At 46.5% G+C, this 22,229-nt stretch overlaps 1 protein-coding gene across 2 annotated transcripts in view; it reads left to right on the forward strand.

Annotated features, from left to right (window-relative positions):
* Positions 1-364: 364 nt before the first annotated feature.
* MRAS (muscle RAS oncogene homolog) overlaps positions 365-22,229 on the forward strand; it is a 38,153-nt gene continuing 16,288 nt past the window's right edge. The window contains exons 1-3 of one of the 2 annotated variants that reach the window (XM_056496512.1): positions 365-523; positions 750-932; positions 21,107-21,317. In XM_056496512.1, coding sequence (XP_056352487.1) covers positions 21,125-21,317 — 193 coding nt within the window. In that variant the 5' untranslated portion in view covers positions 365-523; positions 750-932; positions 21,107-21,124. The remainder of the gene's footprint in view (positions 524-749; positions 933-21,106; positions 21,318-22,229) is intronic. The other variant, XM_056496513.1, reaches the window with a different exon arrangement.

Below are 22,229 nucleotides of genomic sequence, written 5' to 3' on the forward strand. Positions count from 1 at the left end.
TAATTATGAATATATATATGGGGGAGAGGGAGAAGGGGGTTGCGTGTGCGTAGTCGCTGGTTCTCAAAGGCTCGGTGTCTGCCGTTCATGCGACGCGAACGGCGCTTGTAGCAGTCCGTGCTGCCCCGTCCGTCAGGCGGACCCGGCTCTTTCCTCCGCTCCTCCCCTGGCCGGCGGCACAGCCCCGCGGGGTCGCTGCGGGCCGGTCCCGCCGGTTTAAGGTGCCGCCGCCGCGGCCCCGCTCCACCTTAACGCGCGGCGCGGACGGGCCCATTGCCGCGCCGGGGGTCGGCGGGCCGGGCCGGGCCGGGCCGGGCCGGGCCGGGCCGGGAGCCCCGCGCGTCCCGAGCGGCGGTGCCGGCGGGGCCCGCAGCGCCGCGAACCCCCTCCGGCCGCGCCCGGGCCGGCCCCCGCGGCGGGGCCGCGCTATTTATAGCAGGCGGCGCGGCGATATAAGGGATGGCCGGCGCGGGCTGCGGGCCCGCCGGCGCTGCCCGGCCGAGGGCGCGGCCCCGCAGCTCGGGTGAGCGGGCTCGGAGCGGGGAGCGGCGCCGCCCGTTCTGCGAGCGGGGCGGGGGGCACGGCCGAGCGAGCGAACAATAAGCGGGTGTGTTGTGCCCGTCCCCGCGGGACAGCGCCGCGCGCTCGGGGCGCTCCACGCGCGACAAACCGCGGGGGGGGCGGGACCGCCGTGACACCCGGCGGTAACCGCGGCGGGGCTTCCCTCTGCTTCTTTCCTCTCCCCACAGCCGCTCCCGCTGAAATGCGGCGCCCCGCGCTGGCATGAGCCCCCCCGGCGGGAGCAGAGCGCCCCGGGCACCGCCGCTTTCCCTGGCCGCAGCTCGGTGTCGGGAAGAACGCGCTGTCGCCGACTGTCGCCGATTGTCGCCGCGGAGCCGCCGCTCGCAGCAGCGCCGGGCGCGGGACGGACGGTACGGGGGCTGCGGGGGCCCGGGGTCCCCGGCAAAGGGGGGCGATGGTCGGGACCGCGCGGTCCGTGTCTGCTCCGGGCTGGGCGCCGAGTTACGCGGTGTAATGGAAGATCTTTGTAAGTTGCATTTTGCTTGTTTCAGGGGTTATTCCCCCCCCCCTGCCACAGAATCAGAGCCACGGTAATATTTTACTTTCCTACCCCGGGTGTGTTTGGATGTGATGGGTATGGCGAGGATTCTTATCTCGCGTTAAAATCGCTCGTGGATCACTGAGTACTTTGTACAAGCGTCTATAACTTTTAGAAGGATAGAGATGCTATCTTCAATTACAAAGGAACAAGAAGAAGAGGAGGTACCGCTTTGGGTTTGATTTTGTTGGGTTTTTTTTCCTTCTGGTTTTACTTTACTTTTACTTTGCTTTTTCACTCTCTGCTTTAAGAAAACAAACTGAACCACAGATAGGACAAGGATTTCTCAGACCTTGTGACTGAGATTGCTGAGGATTAGAAAGAAAACTTGTAGGTTTTTTATTTATTTTAATCGATAGCTCAAGAGCCTTAGGAACAACGTATAAAGCCCTGCTTCCTAGACAGAGAAACTAAGATAAAGCCACGCTGGCTGCAAGCTGAGGAGAATGTTAGACCTCGGGTGGATCAGTCTCAAGCATCCCGCACTCCTCTGCTCCAGTGACCCTCCCTGTCGTGCTGATCACGTCGTGCAACAAATGGGGACTTGACACGGCAGGGCTTTTCTCAGAAGAGCAAAGTGCACAGGGCAGCCCTGACCCCGGCAGGAGGCTTTTCCCCAGCAGTCCTTCAGCTCTGTCAGCTGGCACTGTGCTCCAGTAATGCCATGGAAAGTATGAAAATCTAAGCCACCAACTCCTCAGGTAGCTTAAATCATCTAAGTTCGGATTTTGTTGGCAGGCTGAAAGGGATGCTATTGACTGGAAATGTTTATGTATGTCTTACCTGGAAACTATTGTTGATACTAAGAAAAGTGAATCAACTTTACAGTTGTATCAGCTATAACTGTGCTTTCTGAATTTTCGTTCTGAAATTATCTGGTTAGCTCAGGCTCTTTCTGCACAAGAGAGATGCATTTCAAAGGCCTAAAACTGTCATTTTTCTTTATGAAAGGTACTTGTCTCTTGCTCTGAATCGGTTAAAAGAGATTTGCAAAAACAGGGTCTATCAATTTAAGAAAGGCTAGGAGAAAGATAAGAGAAAGAACAAGGGGTGTGGCAAGGAAATTGTGAACTAATAGCTTTAAAGAAAAATATCTCTCTGTAGCAGAGCTTTGGACTGCCTAAGAGAGGTAAGATTTCTTTCTAGATATTTGAGTCTGAAAATACCAAGCTGGCAGCATCTCCTTAAAAATAATAGTGTATGTAGAAAATGGGTATGACTAGCTCCATATTATAGTTCTGCATCAATTTTTTTGCCTTTCCTTGATTTTGCTCCTCCATTCCAGGAGATATTCAATATGACAGAGTGTATATCTATACTGCAGGGAGCCAGGCACCCCACCAGCATCACTCCTGAACCAGAGCAGCTGCATTAGGGTCAGAGCTGCCCCAGCACCACTTTTCAGAAATAACGTGAGAGGCAGTTCTGTTTATGGAAGTTTTTGGTGGGTATTTTCACAAGCTCAAAATTTTTTTGCAGAGGTGCTAAGAATTGCAGAAACTAAACTTGCTTTCTTCATGTGGGGAGCTTTTGGTATGTGTCGTATTGGATGATTTTTTCTTATCCTGGGATTGAGGTTAACACTTGGAAGGAGTAACACTGTATCAGAAGGTGGTTGAAGAGGACTTTCCTCCTTCTCCCCACACATTTTTTTTGCACTGGTGGAGACATGGCAATTGGGGATTGGAAGGAGGAGGATGAGTCCTGTGTGTGAGATGGTGTTGTCACTGGCAAATGCAATGTAAGGCAGGTGGATATAGGAAAAATTGATGTGATAATTCATTATTGTTGACATTGTGCTGTGGTTTCTTAGGCTCTTCTTTAACTGCAGTGTCCTGTACCTGAGTCCTCCCTGGCCCATTAGCTGCACCATGAGCTCCTAGTGGTGCTTCAGGGCTGACAACATTTGAGCAGAATCTCTACTCCTTTTTATTCTGGAAGTCTCCTTGTGCAAAACTGTTCAGCTTCATTCATTCCTACCCTTTCATTTCTATCTTCCTTCCTTGGGTGTGAAGTCCTTTTTGTAGCTGGATTCAAGCCAAGAACCTCTACCCACAGCTGCCAAGCCTGGCATCCCTACTGACCTGCTGGCTCCAGGTGAGTCAGTTCTTTAGGATGAATCAGTATGCCCTGTAAAAGTTACAGGCTCCAGACTTCAGCTTGGCCACTCTTAATAATTTGCTTTTGCCTGGTTTATTTGTTTGTCACTCTTCAGCTAAGCTGTCACTTCTGGTGGCTCCTGGCTTCAGACTTGCTCAGCTTTTGGAGCCATGCAGGGCCTTCAGTGCAGTGCCCCTACCCTTTGTGGAGCTGCTTTTGCCTCAGCATTGTAACTTCTCCATCATCCCTTTACCTCTCTTACCTGTGTGGGTGGACTTAGGAGGGATTGTACCTCAGCTTGGGAACATGCAGCTCTCAATGCAGAGAGGACTTCAGACTCTGGAGGTGAAGAATATTAACATGAATCCACAGGAATGAAGAGGGGAGTGTTTTTGCATGGTGGTGGTGTTTGCATAAGCCTTTGCTGTCATAAGTTAGTAGGCTGGGATTCAGGGACAGATTCAATGTGAAAAATAGGGAATTAATTTTCAGGCTTCTAAGGCAGGGCTGAGGAAGAGAAGTGGGGTTAAAAGATATGGAAATGTGCCTTTTAAGTGACCTTTCAAAGTTGGATGACATTATTTTTGTTGTGTGAAGCACCCAAGTTTAATAAGTATAAAGCAGAAGGGGTTGGGAGGATTTGGTCCAAGTGAAAACAGAATGAGCGTGGGACTGGCAGATGGGAGGAATATTAGCCCACTCCTTGGTGGAGTTGTTGCTTCTTTCTCCTGCTGTTGCTTACAGGGGTGCTTGAGAGAAGATACTTACTGGGGAGGGGAGAATAGCCTTCCTGTTCCACTTGAATGTCACTGGCTTTTTCTCTGTGGGGAAACAAAGTTCCAGTGCTCCAGTGGGTCACATCCTGAGTGTTTGTATCCAAAGTAAATCTAGAGCAACACCATCTACTTCAATAACATCTGCAATGAGCCACGACTGGCTCTTTCTGAACAGAGAGGAGAAATGAACAGCTGTAACTTCAGATGCTGAATTTTTTGGCATACTCATTTTTTTTGAGATTTATGGCTCTTTTATTCTCTCTTTGAGAATGTAGTGGGGCAATTGCTGATCTGTGCATGTGTATATGTGAGAAAATGTCAGTGGAGGAGTAATATATATGGAAATCTTGCATAGAGGTAGAACAGGCAGCCAGTTTGCCATTAGATAATGAAATAATTGTACAAAAATATGTCTTCTGATTAAGGGAAAGGGTAGGGACAGGGTTGGGAGAGGTTAACAATATTTTTAAGTAGTTTGCTCTACTTACAGTACTCATTACTGACTCTCCTGCAATTTTACTGCTTCAGACACTGCTTTTCCAGTGAGTGGTGTTTACTGTTGCACAGGCAAATAGGTTTCATCTGAGGGACCAGCCCAGTTGCTGGAGCTGGGTGGAGGGGTGGGAAACTGCCCCCAAGCACTTTGTCACAAACTGGCCAGAGATGGGTAGGCTGAGATCAGCAACTCTTACAGGTACCAATGGACCTGCCTCTCACTGAGTCCTCTTCTTCTTTCCAAAATGGGGTAGTATAAGTTATTTCTTTGTGGGGTGTGTTGGAAGCATAAATATAGCTGAGATACTTCAGAAAGCATCTGAGACAGTCTTGGATGGATTCCCCTTCCTGCTGGCCAGAACTGGCCAGCAGAAATGTTCAATGCTTGTACAATTTACATATTTATTTTTGTCTAAATTTTGTTAACCTTGGAATTTGTTTGACATTGATAGGCTCAAGAGTAAAATCTTTAACTATTTTCTTCTTCTACTATAGAGCAACTTAAAAAGTTCCTGGCACTCCTTCACCTTCTCCCAAATAACACAATGCCTGCCTTGCCTTCTCTTTGAGAAGGTCTGCTTCTGCAAAGAATGTTGTACCAAATATGTAACTTCATGCAGGGTGGTAAAAATGGTTTATTCTTTCTTCATCCCAGCTCTTGACTGCACCTGCCTAGTTCTTGGTCTAGAGATAAATGTCACTGAGGACTGCCAGGGGACTATTTTGCATCTGAATGGGGACTTGTAATGATTCAGGTAATGGGCCAGACCACTGTTTTCTGTAGTGACTGGTGCTAGTCCACTGAAGTCCAAACAGCTGCTCCAAGTTTCCATCATGTCCAGTGAAAACAAGTGCCACAGCATCAGCTTGCAGCCAGTTTACAGTAAACCTACTCCCTGGGCAGTGGGTTAACGTCCTCACATGTCCCTTGTGGTCAGCTCTGTTACTCTCCTATGTGAAAATAAGTTCTTGGTGTGCTTTCTGATTTACTGGAGTGTAAATAAACCAGGAAGGTCTTTCACGTTCAGGCTCTCTCATCAGCATATATTAGTAACGCTCATCAGCTTTTCACTGGAACTTTGATGGCATAATTACTTTGAAAGGGTAACATATTCAAAACTACCTGGGTGACTTTGGGAGTTGGATTCCTCAGAGTCTTAGTCATTATTTTAAATAGGAATTAGCTTTTTAAGCTGCACACACTCCTGGAAGTTTTAAGCAAAGGCTTCTGTTTATCTTGTCTTTAAAATGTCAGTTTCTAGGATGAGAGTGGCAGCTCTGCCACTCCACTCATTTCAGATATTAAATAACAATGTTGGAGAAACAATTAGAAAAATACTGTGGTAAATAAATTCTCATGGGTAGTCTTATTGGAGAGGTCCAAGAGGTAAAAATGTATTTTTCAGTCACCTGGCAGCAAGATGGATATGAGCATGCATTTTCAGCTGTGTCTTTAGGACAGCTGAGAGGATGACTGATGTCTCAGCTGTTGTTGTAGACAGAGCAAAGCCTATATTTCTCTAGACAGGATTTGCTGCACTTAGCTCAAACAGCTTATGACTAGAACAGTTCAAGTCACTGGGGCAAACACGGTTATCAGAAGAAACAGATAAACTAAGAAAACAGTCTTGCATACTCTAATGTTTTTGTGGGTAAGATTTTAATTTGCTCTCAGTCCTAGGGTTCTTTTTGAGCAGTGATGGATTAGTCTTGATACTTGTGCAAGTTTTAAAGCATTCCTGTAACACTTGTAATGCAAAGTCTATTTATTTTGCAACATACCTGTGAGATAGGGTCCTGTTATTTATCTCATTTGCACAGCTAGGGAACAAAAGTATTCAGTAAAGCTAAACACAGCATGAAGGATTGATCACACAAGAAAATCTGCAGTAGCACAGACAGGAGGATGCTGAAACTGGGTCTCAATTCCCATGAAAATCAGCAAGCTCTGGTCCATGCTTTTCTCATCTGGTTCTTCCTCAGTGCTTCTGAAGCAGCTTGTGGCATTTGCTTGGCTAGGCAACGTGGGTTTGGCTTCTCTAAGGAAGAAAGCACAAGCTTGGTGATGGAGGGAGGTGATGTGATGTATGTCTGGGGGAAGATGAAGAGTGGGGAGCATCCCCCAGCTAGAGATGCCTCCACCACCACTTCAGTGAGTGGCTTCCCCAAGGCTGGCACAGACTGCTTCTCAGCTACTGAAACTGCATTTCTGATGGGCAAATCCCTGCTCCTTCTATACACAGAGCCAGCTCTGCTCTTCTTCATAAAGTTGGTATGAGTAGCTGGGTTGATGGTGGAGCTTTCTGCCCAGCTCCACATCTGCTGAGTCCCTGTGCTGCCTGGGCTCCCTGGTGGAGCAGAGCCTCATCTACTCCCTCTCAGCTGTGTGAGGGTCACCAGTGCCTGGGGCTTGGTGGAGGAAGCTGTGCAAAGCTGGCAGGAGGAATTTTTTGTTATGGTTGCATGATGAACAGTAACAATGTGAGTTTTATTGCTCACAATGTATCCACATTTATAGGATGCTATATTTAAAAAGGAGAAAAAATGAGTCATGGGGAGCTATGCTAATACTAAGTATTTATGTCTACCTCTTGTGAGGCTGAAGGCAGTGGGAGTTGAGAAACATTCTTGTGAAGTGTCAGAGGATTTAGGGATCAAACCAAAGCCTACTGAAGTCAGCTGTAAGTCATGCTGTGCCTTGCTGGGGGCTGTGTCATGTTCTGTGTGTGGGTTCCAGTGAAATATTCCCCTGGGGAAACCCGGGAGCCCCCAGTGCTGCCGAATTCCATGGGCTCAGGCAGCAGCTTGACTTGCTCCCAGTGGCCCTTTCTCTGCCACTGGAAAGTCACTCCTGGTTGCTGCCAGGGCAGGGATGTTGCTGTGCCTCCCAGGCCATGCCTGCAGCAGCACAGGAATGGGAGCAGGCAGAGCCTGGCAGGTCTCAGCTGCTCCTGCTCCTCCGCAGGAGCTGCAGTCCCAAGGAGATGCAGTGAAGGGTGTGCTGTGGCACAAGCTGCTGGAGCTTTCCTTTCAGAGCTGGCTAGGGACACAGGGATGCCAGGGTCCAGATATTTTCACTTATGGCATGTCTTGACACGAATTCAGTTGGCTTCCACTTAATTACGTAGTGCAAATGTTGGAGTTTGTTTTATTTAAAAGTTCTTTAATGAAATTTAATCTGATTGAGAGTGCCAGTGAATTCAGCTTTCCAAGTGTCTGCTTGCCAGCATGTCACAGCTATAGGAAGGACTGGGATCAGGATTTCACTGGTGGGTGAACCAACCACGGGGTGTGGAGAGGGACTCTGTGAACAAACACTGACAGCGCCATGTGTCCAAAAAATGCAGATTTGGCAACAGCAAGAGGCTCTGCAGTTCCTCTGTATAATCCACTTATTGGAAGGAGGAGGTTTTGAAGTGAAGAAAAAAATTATTGAAGTGAAATCTTCAGCTTTATTGGACTTTTTTTTTTTTTTTTTTCCTTGTGATTTGCTTTGTTTGGGTATGTTTGTTTTATTTGTTTAAGAATTGGTCATATCAATATGAAAATGAATGTGTTTCATCTTCTTTCTGTATAGTTTTGAGTGGTACGCTATTGCAGTCTGTTCTGTTTTCCAGTGCAAGGCATGCTCTGGTTTAGGAAAACAAATGCTTGTTCATCTTGCAAATATGAGGGGTTGAAAAGCTTTTGAATAGGGATCTACTCTTTGCACTGCTGGAAGCACTAAGCCTCATGGTGAGCCTGATAGGCAATAGCTGGAACAAAGACCCACCTATTCCACATTAAAAGGATGATAATGGACATCAGTGTAGTGGGAATCACAGCCACTTTTTTCTTGAACTGGCCCTCCCACTTAAAGAGCTACTAAAACACCCACTATAGCATGTCTTCACGTACCTGGTGACTCCAAAAAAGCATTTAAAGGATTTTTTTTTTTTTTCCTGTAAACTTTTGTTCCTGTGACACAAGCTCTTTACCAGTTGGTTGTTGAAACATGCACTCTGAAGGGGTCCCAAATGACAAAAGTAACAGGATGCAGATGGAATTTAATCTCTTGGACACATCCAGACGCTGTTATCGGGTCTGTCATCTGTACTTAGCACACCCAGATAGCTCTTGAGTGGTCTGCATAGACAGCTGGCAGTTTGCTAGAGATTGTGATCTTCAGAAAATATGTAGCTGATGTCTTGTGTAATACTTGCTGTGGAAGTATTGGTGTCACCAGCCTCAGTGCAACACTTGCTGGGTGGAGAACATATGTCTATAAAGCAGGACTCTTTGGAAGAAGTTATACTCCATCCCAGAAAGAGTCATGAAGGGCATTCACAGAACTTGTGCTGCAGAGTGATGGACTGGAAGGGGGGAGACCACTGAAGGAATCCCTTTGGCTCAGCAGTGCTTGCTGCTGAGCTGCAGTTGCAGACTGAGGCTGGTTTGGTGGCTGCTGGTGTTTCGTGGGGATGAGAATCCCTAAATAACCTTGGAACAGGAGGAGACATGCCCCAGTGCTCTGGAAAAACCCTCAGCTGTTGTGGATTGTTTTTGTGCAGCAGTGCAAGGTCAAACACTGCGTGGTAGCTCTCAGAATAGTCATGATCTTGCTGTTAAGGTGCCTGCCTGCATCTGACACAGCTGCCCTTGGAGAACAGGCAAGGTATTGCCTGAGCCCACCCTGTGCACTTCACTGCCACCTGAAGAGACCTTGGTGGTAGCTGGGGAAGGATCATAGCCTGGAATTAGAGCATCCAGAGGCTGTGATCAGCTGTAGTGATGAGGTGGACTTGCAGCACTTCCCTAAGAAAATATTCTGTAGCTCAAGGGCAGAGTGCTTTGAGAGAGATTTCTGTTTCCTCCACATGCTGTGGATGCTTTCAGATCTAATCTGCAAACAGGGAATATGTCAGGCATGAGGAACTGTGCAGACCATTTGCTTTTATTGAGGTTTGGGCAGGTCCAAAGAGATGCTGAATGCTCTGTTAAGATGCTCTGCTGGGCCTCGCTTCCTCTGTGCATCCTGCAAAATGGCTCCATGAAGCACAAAGATGCTGACAAGTTGCTGTATCACCCTGGTCCTGTGAGCAGCAAGGGTTTTACATGAGATTTACTTGTGGAGTATTAAGTCTGTTTGTAAAAGTTTTACTTGGACCAAACACCTGTGGAGCATGAGAAGGCTTTCATGTTAATCAGCCAAGTCAGCTAAGAGAATATATAATTCCTTATTCTTTTTGCAATGTAGCAACCCTGTTTAATTAGACAACTGGGATTTGAATTATTAAATAACAGAACATTTTCAATCTACTTTTCTGATGGTACAGATCTCCAGCAACCCCATTTTCATTCCATGGATTTTTAAATTATGAGTTCCAGAAACTCTTTGAACCTCAGGAGGATGACTTACTGGATCCAGGAGGACAGAGAAATAGGACTCTTATTTTAAGGTCTCCTGAGCACAGCAAGTTACTCTCTGTTGTTTACATACCAGCCTCACCAGCAGAAAAATTGTGTTTTCGGGCATCTGTTTGGTTTTGTGCAGCATAAGAATAAATCCCTTCTGGGAGCAGTTCTCTGGTTTGGGGTAAAACAGAATAGAGCAAAGAAACAGGAGCTGCAGTTCCTGGGGTTCATGAAGATGAACTGGTGTAGCTGAGAGGTGAGAAGGGACAAAGAGGAGTTGTCTCAGCCAGAGCAGTGAAGAACTGCTGAACTTGGGCAGTGATTGGAGGTCTGCCACCTTCAAAGCAATGACAAAAGGACTGAGGAAATGCCTGCTAGTGTCCATGGTTGGGGCAGACGTGCCAGCAGCCCTGGCAGGGTGTCCTCGTGGGCAGCAGGAGGGAAGGAACTTGCTGACAAAGCCACTTGGCCCCAAAAACCTCCTTAAATATCTCCCAACCTCAGGCTCTCCAAGCCCTCCTGACCCCAGGCTAATGTATTCTGGCTTCTGTTTGGGACTGGTGCACTTCAAAAGCCTTGTTGAGTGGAGGGGTGGGTGGAACTGGTGACCCAAAATACCATTTCCCCTTCCTAAGGCTGGGCGTATACCAAACTAGTGTCTCTGTGTGGTAAAGGAATATGAACCAAAAGTGCTGAGAGATGCAGTGGTTAAATTGAAACATGCTGTGGCAGGATGAAAGTAATCTTGTCCCTTACAAGGCCTTAATGCCTTGGTGCTTCATTTATTTTATTTTTTTCAAATGGCTGCCATCCATGCTGTCTCTATCTGCGCTTTTAATAGAGATATTTTAATATGCAGAGATGTGTCAAGATACCATCAGATTAAATCATCCCATATATTATTATCACTCACTAGGTTGCCATAAAAAAAAACAAAATCTATAGTTGTGTTTTAAATAAAATTTTAAGTCTGCAGTGTCACTGAAGGTGCTGAAGCATAAGAGGATGACTCCATGTAAGGGTCTATGTCCCTTGCAGAGAACCCTGCAGTACAATGAAGGGACAAATCCACATATTTTGCTGTTTCTGTGAGTCTGGTATGTAAAATATGATGCAAATGAGCGATTTACCTGGATTGCCAAAACTAAGCTTCATCCATAATCTCTTTGCTTGATGTTCAAAAATAATGTCACTGTATCTGCATAGGAATGGCATATGAGATCTACCCTAAGGCTAGAGCAACATAATGCTGCATCCCACTGTTTTTGAGAAGAGACCCTGGTGTCTTGACTTGGTTACAGCATTGCAGCAGGGTAGCTGTACTTCAGAGTTGTGTGGTGGATGGAAGTTAGAAATGGGTCTTATGGCAGAACCTATACATTTATTTGGAATTTCTCAGCCAAGGTCTGTAGGAAATTGAACATGTTTCCTTTCTCACATTCTTTTGAGCTTCAAACAGGAGAAGGAGAGCAGAGTAATTGAACCATAGCAATGATCTGGAAGAGCTAATCAAGCATCAGGATTCTTCTTTGAAGGTAGCTCTTGATTTATCCCAATTGTCTAGACCCAGAAACTGTCCAGTTACTTTGCTGTATTTGGTTCATGGCTGGTCTTAGGTGTGAAGTGACCCTTCCCACTGCTCAGGTAAAGCACAGGTGCTGTGCACTTGGAGCTCTGTACCACTCAGGTACAGCTGCAGTGTACAGTGGCACTGTAGTGCCCTCACAGTTAAGGAAAGGTGAGTGTGGTCCAGCCCCAGAAAATGACAAGCAGTGTGGTGATACCAGTGTTTAACTGATGCTTTATCCTCTTGTCACATCAAAGGGGTAAACCTGCCCTTTGCCAAGGCTCAGTGGTGAGTTCACTGCCTGTATTGCTCTGCAGCCCAGCACATCTTCCCATCCCTCTGGGACAGCATCCTCTCAGGGAGTCTGACTGTGCAATTTCTGCAAATCTGTCAGTGTCAGCCTGATGATGAGACAGGAAGAGGCATCACGTTGGGCATGGAGCACTGAGTACCTTGAAAGCTGACTTCTGAAATGAGTAGAACCAAGTGTGGTGTGTTTCTCCTATGTGAAAACAGTTTATAGGGCAAAAGCAGATGTTACTGTTTGGTATGTGTGAAAGATGCTTTGTGGCAGAAGTGGGTGTGCCACTCTTTTCCTTTAACTGGCAAGAGAATCTGCTGTTGCTTTCTTCCTTTCTTTTCCTTTTTTTTTTTTTTTTTTTTTTTTTTTTCCCCCGTTTTTCCTCAACACTATGGTAATTGAGTTTTGGGGGAGTTTCTTTCCCTAAAGTTGTGGGTGAATTTCTGTTGTGATTGCACAGTGTAGTGGTGGTTGGAGCCCTGCTATTGCCTTGTTCATCAGAGCTGCCTCAGAGAGTGCAGAACCCTTCTGAGGTATGATTTCCCATAGCATGCTAATCCAGTGAAGTGCTGTAGATTCACTTGCTGGCACTGTTTAAATCCATAATGCAGCACCACCTGCCAAACCACGGGGCATAATGGAAGTGTTAATGAATGTACATATATACCCTCCCACACGGCTGCAAGTTGAATGACTTAAGAGTCAAGGCACAGAATTTAGGCTGAGTGTAGAAGGAACCAGAATTAGAGTATCCTGATGCAGATCTCTGCTGAAACTGAGGGGTGAGGGATGGCCACAGGGGTCTAAACTTGGGTCAGCTGACTTACAGGATGCTTTCAAAGATGTGTTGATTTTCAGCTGCTGCTCTGTGGATTCATCTACTCATGACACTTGAGACATAATTTGGGCATTCAACACCAAAGTGTAGGTGCTGAGCAGCACATGCTGGGGCCCTGGTGCCCCTCTTCTGAAGGGGTATTCTCATAGGATGCTTCTCTCCAGTGCTGGCAAGGTGAAGACACTTGACAGAAGAGTGAACTTGAGTCATGGAAGAGTAAACTCTGTTCCTCAGGGGTGGTTTGGCCAGTTGCCCACTGGTTTGAGTGTCAAGGTGTGTGTTTGCCACCAGGCTGGCACAGAGCAGAAGGAGCAGGGAAAGAGCTGACAGCCAAGAGTGTGCCAAAGAGAGTGCTAGGAACAGGCAGCAGGGCTGGCCTGGCACATGGCTGGGATGCTGGCAGTGTACGTGCACCCTGTCCTGTTCAGTGGAATGCTGTGGCTTTGCAAAACCCTGCATCTCTGTGTGAGGCAGAGGAGGGGCCTGTGCATCCTCCCCTCATCCCTGTACCCAGCCCTGAATTCTGCCTACCCTCCTCTTTGAGACAAGCTGTTGGATTTGCCAAGTATGGAGTCAGCTCCCCAGCATGCTGTACGTAAATAAGAGGCTTATGCTCTTGGCAGACATTGTAATGAGCCTGGAAAAAATTACTGTTACGGGTCCTGGCCCAGTGATGACATCTTGGAGTCTTCCAAGTGACAGAGTAATGACATGGACCTAGGAAATGCCTGGAATAGCCTTCCATACAGTTCTGGGATTTAGTGTCATTAAATCAAAGTAAAATAGGCCGTGTGCCTATTTGGGTAAATTTAGGAGATAGCTGCTCCTTCATCTTCTGAAGTCCATGCTGGTGAAGCTCTGCTAAATCTCCAGCATTACAGACCAGCATACTCTGTTCTTCTGTACCTGTGAGTGAGTTTTAGATGTGTTGTGGGGAACTGGAAGGACTGTCCTTTATCCAAAACCCTGGGAAAATTTATAGAGAGCCCTACAAGGCTGCCCTGTACCTTGGGGTGTAGAACTATTGCAGAAACATTGGTGCTGCTCCATAGCTCACAGACAATTTCAGGGAACACTGTGATGCAAGGTGAGTGGGCAATGTGTCTGTTTTTTCCATGGGATATGTACTACAATAGTCTTTTTGCCTAGGAAGGACATAGACATGAGCCAAGTTTTGGAAAAGATTCGCAGGTAGAGGACAGATTTTGGAAATAGCCTGGAGATCCCCACTCTCCTCACCATCCTTCCTCTGTCCCTTGGACTTCATAGGATTCACCCAGCCCCTAGTGGAAATGATATTACCAGGGAACTTCACAGCCTTCACCTCTTTGCAGCTAAGAGATGCAAAGTGTGTTTGCCAGGAGGAAAGGGAGTCTTTAAAAAGCCATTTACACCCTGAAAGACATCCGGTAGCAACACTGGAGATGTAAAAAGCATTAAATACTGAATTGAGCCTGACTGGAAGACAAACTTGGAGCCAAATGCATTGATTGATTTGCAGAAGGGTGACTGGAATGAGGTGGCCTTGTACCCTTTCTCTCCATTAATCATCTCCAAAGCATCCATAGGTGCCATGAAGTCTGTGCCTTGGCTCATCCGTTTGTGGACAGCATGGTGCCCACAAGGCTGCAGGGCAGGGACCCATCAAGGAGCTGGGTGCACCCCTTGTTTTGGCAGAGGTTTTGGGACTGATGTGGGGAAGGCAGGGTGGAGCTGTGAGCAGGTCCATGCTGGACAGTCCCTGGTGCTGCTTAGAATCCCCTCACAGCTCCATGCTGCAGCACAGGAATTTGTTGCCTGGACCACTTCCACCTGCCCAAGGTGATGCTGGTTGAGGCCAGGAGGGCTGTGCTGTGCACATCTGGCTGTGCCATGCACATCTGGCTGTGTTGCCAGCATCAGGGCTGCAGGCAGCAGAACATCTGGGCTGCAAACAGAGCATTGCTTAAGCACTGGGCTATTGCTTCAGAAACCTCACTGAGCAGTACTAAGAGCAGCAAAACCACCCAGGGCAGTGAATTTGGGGTCTTTTCTATTGGTGTGTCAGCAGGCTGGGATGTTTAGGAGGGAAGCTGCCCATTTCCAGGGATTGTGTGAGCAGGAAAGGCAGCTATTGGAATTCGAAGCTGCTTCCTCCACTAAATTTGTTCTTGCTGTGTTATCTCTGCCTGGGCAGGGCAGGGGAACATCTTGGCAATCTGCTTTTTTGCTACAGTATGTTTAGGTCAGCTTCATTGGTTCCATGATAACATAGGAGAGGCCTTCCTGGCCTCACTAGCAAAGAATTTGCAAGAGTAATACAGGAATCTGTCATCCCCTTATGTCTCCTGAGAACTTTGGAAATAAATTACTAAGGAAAGGGATGGGGGATTTAAGCACACAGGAAGTAATGGAAGTAAGAGTAGCTGAGCCAGGCTCCAGTTACTGAGTAGGATGCTCTCATTTCATACCTTGGCAAAAGGCTTGGATCAGCCTCCAGTGGACACCCCTAAACTGCAACCATACAGTTTTATTTGAGGCTTTAGAGATAAAGGAATGGATCTTGTGTAGCTGCTTTCTGGTCATATAATTGACTTCTACAGAACTGGCAGTGGCAGAGCCATAACTACAAATGACCCAAATCTGACTGAAATGTTGTTTTTAATAATAATAAAAAAATCTATCTTCTGCACCTAACTGCTGGTTTGTCAGAGTGACAGAACTCTTCTTACGTATTTTGAAAAGGGCACTACATCACTGAGGGAAACAGGCTGAAGATTAATGGAGTTGTGGTGGGAGGTGGAGGAGGAGTTGGGAGAGGGAAGCAGAGATGGGTTTGGATGACATTTGTCAGTGTGATTGACTCATGCTGTGCTGCACTTACATACAGATGGGGACACGTGCTTCCCAGTAAAAACAAGTGGGTCCCTGAACCCAGCCTGGCCACAGAAAAGCTGCTGCTCAGTTCTACAGCAAGGGCTCCTCCTTACATCACTTAGGGATTCACAGAGGGGGCAGGTGGGGGGCCACCTACTCCCTAAGCCATTTCCAGTGACGTGGCTTTTTATTATTATTATTTGTTCAGGCTATAATTCTGTGTTTCCTGAAATAACTACCAAGAATTCATCAGGCAGCTACTGCCTTTAGCTGCCTTTTGTGTGAATCTCAAGTGCTTCATTACTCCCCCGGTGCGTTTTCTTTCTCTTACAGTAAATCTGAGCAGCATCTGTGTGGTGGAGGAGGTGATGCAATTTTGGGTTGTAAGGGAGAAAAGGTCTGGCTGGCACAGGAAGCCAGTGAGCAGTTCAAGGAACACAGCACTTAGGGTACAGCATCTTTCTGCATAGGAGGAGAATTGGTGAGGCCACTTCCAGGACCCACAGTTATATCCCCCCACATTCAAAGCCCAGCCAATTGCAGCTCTTTATTGCTTGGTAGAGGATTTTATTTTTAAACAACAGTTGGTTTAAGACTTTCTTTTTTTTCCCCTCCCTTTTGGTAGCAATCTGATAGTGCTTTGATCACTGCTCCAAAAGGAAATGCCTGTAATTTCCTGTGCAGGTCTTACCAGGTGCTGGGCTCCATCAGATCCAGAAGCTGAAGGGAGTTGGGAGCACCTGTTAGAATCTGCCTTCTTAGGAAACCTCAGACTTGAAAATTCACTTGTGTTTTGAAAAACTTAATGCCAGAACTGCAAGGGGCATCAGACTCTGGCTTCCCACATACAGATCTGGTCCATGCTGACTTCCCACTGAAGACTGGAACACGGTCCAGCTTTTGTTCAGTGTGTCCTTTTGGAGGCATTGACTGGGAAGGAAATCTGACAGACTGGAGAAAACTTTGCTAAGAGTTAATAATCTTTATTTAATAATAATTGGCAGTGGTTTTTCATACACCTACAAGAGTAGTTGTTTGGCTCTTGATGGCTTGGGACATGGTCATGCCTACTTGAGGGAGAAATTCCTGAAGTTCACTCAGTCCTGATCAGCATGACTCAAGGGAAGCAGCAGCCTCCTAAAAGGGCATGTCCTGTCTTTCAAGGATTCTTAGTAGTTCCCAGCCCAAGGGATTGCCTACACACATCGGGCTGAGCTATTTTGGTACCTGGCTAGCGTCTCTGGGTGTGTCGTGGTGGTTGTGTGGCTGCAGCCAGCAGTCTGCAAGAGGAACAGAGAGGGAAGTGTTCAGATTCTGCAGAGTTTCAGCCCTGCAGGCACTGCATGGAGCTGCTAATGCTTACAAAGTGGCCAGGTAAAAGGATGTAATCGAGTGAGCTGTGGGTAGAGGAAGAGTTCTTAATTGCAAGCGTAGGAGTTGTTGGCAGCCTCAGTGGCTGATAGTCTTCCTCAGGTGAGATTGGCATCCTCAGGTATGCAGAGCTCTGGCAGGCCGTGGGTGAAGAGCCATGGACCAAAACAAGCTGATGATAGGAAAATTGCCTTGGCCATGGGTTGCTGGAGTCATCAGCCTCCATGCTTCTACATCAGTATGTGCTAAATCATAGCCTGTTGCTGAAGTGGACATAGGCTCCTTGAAGTTGTCTGCTTTGCAGAGCTGCAGCAGAGGAGGAGGGAGCTTGGTAGTTCCCACACAGGCCCTGCTGTAGCTTTTTCTGGAGGTTTCATAACAGAATTAAGCAATTTGTGTTGCATGTTGCCATGGAGACTGTAAATCACTGTCATGCTGTCTTCTCAGTCAGGGAGCCGGTGTCTTTAATTGCAGGAGCCTCCCCTACAACCCAGGGCTTGGTTCTGAGCTTGCTGACCTTCTGCAAAGACCTCACCCTGGGAGCTCAGCCTCCAGGACAGCAGGGCAGGAACCAGGGAAAGGCATGCCAGCACACTGAGTATCAACTATCTGGGGTCCATTTTATTTTTTATTGCTGTCTTATGTGGCCACAATTCTGCTCAGAAGCTGTGCTCAGACCTGCTTGCATTCAGGGCAAGTTTTGTATGAAAGGGGATTAGATACACTGCCTCCATTTTATGGGTCAGTCACACAAACTAAGCTGAATTTGGTGGTTTTATGTTACTTGGCTGCTCCAAGGGCATAGCTCAGCCCTTCCACTCCATCTCCATGTCCAGACAGGTAAGTGAGGTTTTATTCTGCCTCCAAAAAAGAAAAAACTTTTTGCTGAGGAGGCTCAACTTCAGTGACACCCTTGGATCAATGTTTCTTTTTTCTTCCCATCCAGCTACCCCAGAAGTAGCCATACTTCTGACTGTCTCAACATTACTGGCTTGTGCTGTCAGGCCACCAGTCTTGCCAGTGTGCATGAAGATGGTTGTATAAATCAGCCTCCTTCTCTTGGCTCCTTCCAAATAAACAACTATATAAATTGTAAGATGATTATCATCAGACCTTATTAGTGTATTACCACATGCTGCTTTGTATTCAGACAATAGATAAAAACATTTGTGCTTCACTTTTCCCAGTCAGATCTACAGCAAACACGCTTATTCTTGCTTCCATCTGAGGAAGACTATGTCAGTACTCTTGCCAAAACCACATGAAAATCAGCCCAAGTCTTTTGCACTTGCCTGTAACTCTATGCATCTTTGGGAGTGTTTAGTCTTTTCCAGGAAATGATATATGTTGTTTTAAAAGTTTGAATCATGAGCTAGTTAAGTTTATAATCCTGTCAAGGCATGAGTTGTTTCTTGCTTTGGTTATCAGGGCAGCTGGAGGGGTAGAGGGACTGAAGTTCTTGACTTTAGGAAGGATTTCATTATGTATGTGCATGACTGGAGCATAGGACCCGCTATCACAATAGAAAGAGGAGTGTTTCCATGAGCAGTAGAAACAATCCTGCAGAAACATCTCAACTTGCTGCCTTTTGACACTGAAGTTTTCATCTGTTGTGCCAGCGTCACCTAAAATATGGAGAGTTGTGCTCAACAAACCAGCTTACAGCCCTTGACCTTTTTTTTCAGTTTTTTTTTTTCCAGTTCAGTACTTGCTGTTTTCCCCAGGCTACATAACACTCAGCCTGGTGGCTCAGACACAGCATGACCAGACTCCTGGAAAGAAGGGGCAGCGAATGCCCCAATTCAGCCGATAAGCATGCTGGGCAGAGACACAGTTTGTACAATGGGGCTAAACATTATCCTAGGACTTTGGGGAGCATTTCATGCAAGATAAGCTTGAGGCTTCTTAGGAGTGGGTTAAAGGGCTGGCACAAAATGTCAGTGCAAATGTAATGCTTGTTGCCAAGCAGCAGCTTGTGGTTTTGTGAGGAGGTCAAAAATCGTGCACAAACGGAGTATGTTTTTCACATCCACAGACTGTCCCCCACCATGTCAGTAACAATCAGCCTTTCATTCTGCCTGGCTGGAGCTGCTCTGCCCTGTAAAGAAGGATGGGGTGAAATCTTGGCCATGGGCAAAGCAAAAAACTGTCATTAAATGTGTTGGAAGGAGGGGCTTTAGCCAGCATCTGTGTCTTAAAAAGCCTGTGAGGATCATCTGACCCAAGAAGGATTTCACAGAAGTAAAACTTGATATTTCAAGCAAAAATAAGGCATTTAGATGAAATTCATAGGTTTTTCTGCAGCCCAGCTTGCTGTGTATTGATGTGTGGTCTCATAAATATGAGAAAGTGGCTTACTCAAAAATAGGGCTTTTCCTTTTTTTTCCTTGGGGTTGTTCTGAGGAAATGAAGTAAGACTGTTTGAAACCTCAGCTGGTTTAGTCTTCTCCCTGTCCAGCAGCTATTGCTTGCAGTGGAAATTCTTGCTATTCTCAAGAATTTCCTCCAAAGGTGGTTTAGAAACAAGCAGAGTTGATCATGCTTCTTCTTGCTCTGAAAATGTTGGCTTGCCTCAACTGGGACAAGAGTCCTTTGCTGTTCTTAGCAATCTCAGCAATCTCATCATTGTTTTCTCCTTATGGGTTTTTCTTTTTAGAGGTGGTATGGGGTCTCCATTGAATTGAAAGAACATGAGATCCCCCCACCAGGCTTGCCAGGTCAAAAGTGCTTTTATGGTTCAATATGTTGGATTAAACTGAAGAAATTATTTTGGAGAAAGGGACTAGGGAAATCAGAAACTAATCTTGATTTGGGGATTATATTCTTGTGTTTTGACAAGAGCACAATCAGCTTCTGTGGCACAGAGCACATCAGCCCTGCTTGGTGACTTCTGAGAGTGAAAAAGTTCAAGTTGTCTTTTTAATGAAAAAGAATTTCCTAGGGTTATTGGGAAAGCCTCCAAAAGCTTGTGTGGGTTGGTGGGGATACAGATTGGGAGCCAACAGTTTATGGAGGTTCCTTCAGGGCAGTCCTGGTCCCACCTCAGTGCTGACCCCAGCCAGCACCTGCAGCCTGAAGGACGCCAGCAAAACCAGAATGTCTGGAGCAGGTGCCTGCAGAAAGTGTCACCACAGCTGCTGCTGCACTGAACAGTGTTTTCAAGAAAACCAGTACCAAGAAAATCAACTGCCTTGTCTTCAGCCTTATCATTAGAATATATTTTTTTTGTTATTTTCTCTTTAAGTGTGTAAAACCTCCCAGAAAAGGCAGTGGTCATTCAGATCTGGGAGATGGCCATCTGTTTCCTCTGTGATCTGAGTCAGCATCACTGCTGCCCATGGGTGGGTGGAGGGCACTTACATGTACAGAACCTCCTGCCTGGCTTCTCCTTAAATGAGCAGTCTCTGCCCTGAGTGTTGAAATGGGCCAGTCAGAAACAGCTGCCTCTCCTTTCTCACATACCTGTGCTGTTGCCCAGTTTCAGCCAGGGAATTTTTTTCCCCTTTAGGAGGCATCTGTGAGGTGAGGGGAGCAGTGTGACCATGCTGCTGGGAAGCTGCTCTGCTCTCCTGGCTGTGTCACAGCCACAGGCACCAGCCTTCCTGCCACAGCAGGGTTGAGGGTTTATAAAAAAAACCAAAAAGGCAAAACAAAAACCACCTGTTGTTGCTGGCCTGCTGCCTTCTTGTTTTTATTTCTCAGACTTGAAAGTGAGAGAGAAGAAAGCAGCTAAGTGCATTTTTGTCTGCTGGCAGAGCCAGAATTGGACCTTTAACTCCAGTTTCATCCATCACCACCAGTCCTGCCTGCAGATCTGGTTAAACACTATTTAATGTTTGCTATACCTTGGGTTAAGCAGTGAGGAATAGCACAACTCTGACTTATCAATGGGATTTTGTCACTGGCAACAGGAGACTGTCAGGAGTTGATAGGTGCACAGAGCCAGGGTGGTTTTTGTCATTGCTGTGTGGACTCAGCCCCTATAGGAAAGGTATTCAATGGCATAGATGTTGCATGTGCATTTGGTGACAATTAGCAATGCTTGTAGACAAGGCAGGGATAAACAAGGCACAGTGGTGGAGCTGTCTGCACTTGTAAGTGCTTGTAAGTGCTGGGTCTGAGTTGGAGTAGAGCTGTTGGGGAGGGCTGGTGCTGCTGCTCCTGTCCAAAAGGATTTTGGATGTCTGAGCTGCCTTCATTCTCACTTCTTAGCAGCAGGTAAAAGCTGCCTTGTGCACATTGCCCTCTTGTCATTGCTGCTGAGTGACTGAGCTGATCTCTTTCCCAGCAGGTGCACACTGGAAGCATGGCTACAAGTGCTGTTCCCAGTGAAAACCTCCCCACGTACAAGCTGGTGGTTGTTGGAGATGGTGGTGTGGGGAAGAGTGCTCTCACCATTCAGTTTTTCCAGAAGATTTTTGTGCCAGACTATGACCCAACTATTGAAGACTCCTACCTGAAGCACACAGAAATAGATGGGCAGTGGGCAATTCTTGATGGTAAGCAAACTGCTCATGATCCCCTTTCCCTTCTAGCTGAGCACAATTGCAAATAGACCTCAGTGTCTCCCACAGCACGTTGTGTCCCTGTGTCCTTCCTGCTCTGCTGTGGGCTGGCAGGACCTGGAGCTGCAGTGCCTGGTCTGCAGCTGGTCTCCAGCAAAGCTTCTGCTTCCAGTTGCATTGGTTCCAGTTCCACACAGAAGTGTTTCTTGCAGCCCTGTGGAAACCTGCAGATCCTCACTGACATTTGGAGTAGGTTTCTGCAGCTGGTGAATGAGCACTGCCAGTATTGCTGATGATGCTTCATTGGGGTTGAGCTCATCTCCTGGGAAATAACACTGAGTGGGTAACTGAGTGAGGGTTATAACCAGAAAGAACATTTAATCAAAATTGTTGTCCACTGACAGGGAAGAATTGTTAAAGCTCTTAAATCCAGTCATTCAGGTGTGATGTTTTCATATTTAATTACCTGTTTCATTTAAATATGGGTAGGGTACCAGTGTGGAGATCAGAAATCTGTTGTAACCAAGAGTTTTCAGTTCTTTGAAGGAAAACTGCTTTTTTTTTTTTTTTTTTTTTTTTACTAAACAACAGTGAAACACAGACAAAAGGAAAAAAAAAAAAACAACAAACCCAAACACCTTGATTAGCAGATGAGGAGAAAGCCCTGTATTACCTCAAGCTGAATGAGGCAGACAAATATACAATAATCAGGTAGTATTGAAAAGCAAGTAAGTATTTTGTGCCTTAGTTACCCAAGTCCATGTATGTGGCCACTAACATAACTGAACTAAATTTAGTCCCACTCCTGCCAAGTTTACCTCCTCCCTCTTGTCACGAAGGTGTTCAAGATCTTTGGTGTCTCTGCATGAGTGTCATTGGTGTGTGGGGACAGAAAGCTGGGGGATT

The sequence above is a fragment of the Oenanthe melanoleuca genome, chromosome 7 (genome assembly GCF_029582105.1).
Source record: "Oenanthe melanoleuca isolate GR-GAL-2019-014 chromosome 7, OMel1.0, whole genome shotgun sequence".
NCBI classification, from domain to species: Eukaryota; Metazoa; Chordata; class Aves; order Passeriformes; family Muscicapidae; genus Oenanthe; species Oenanthe melanoleuca.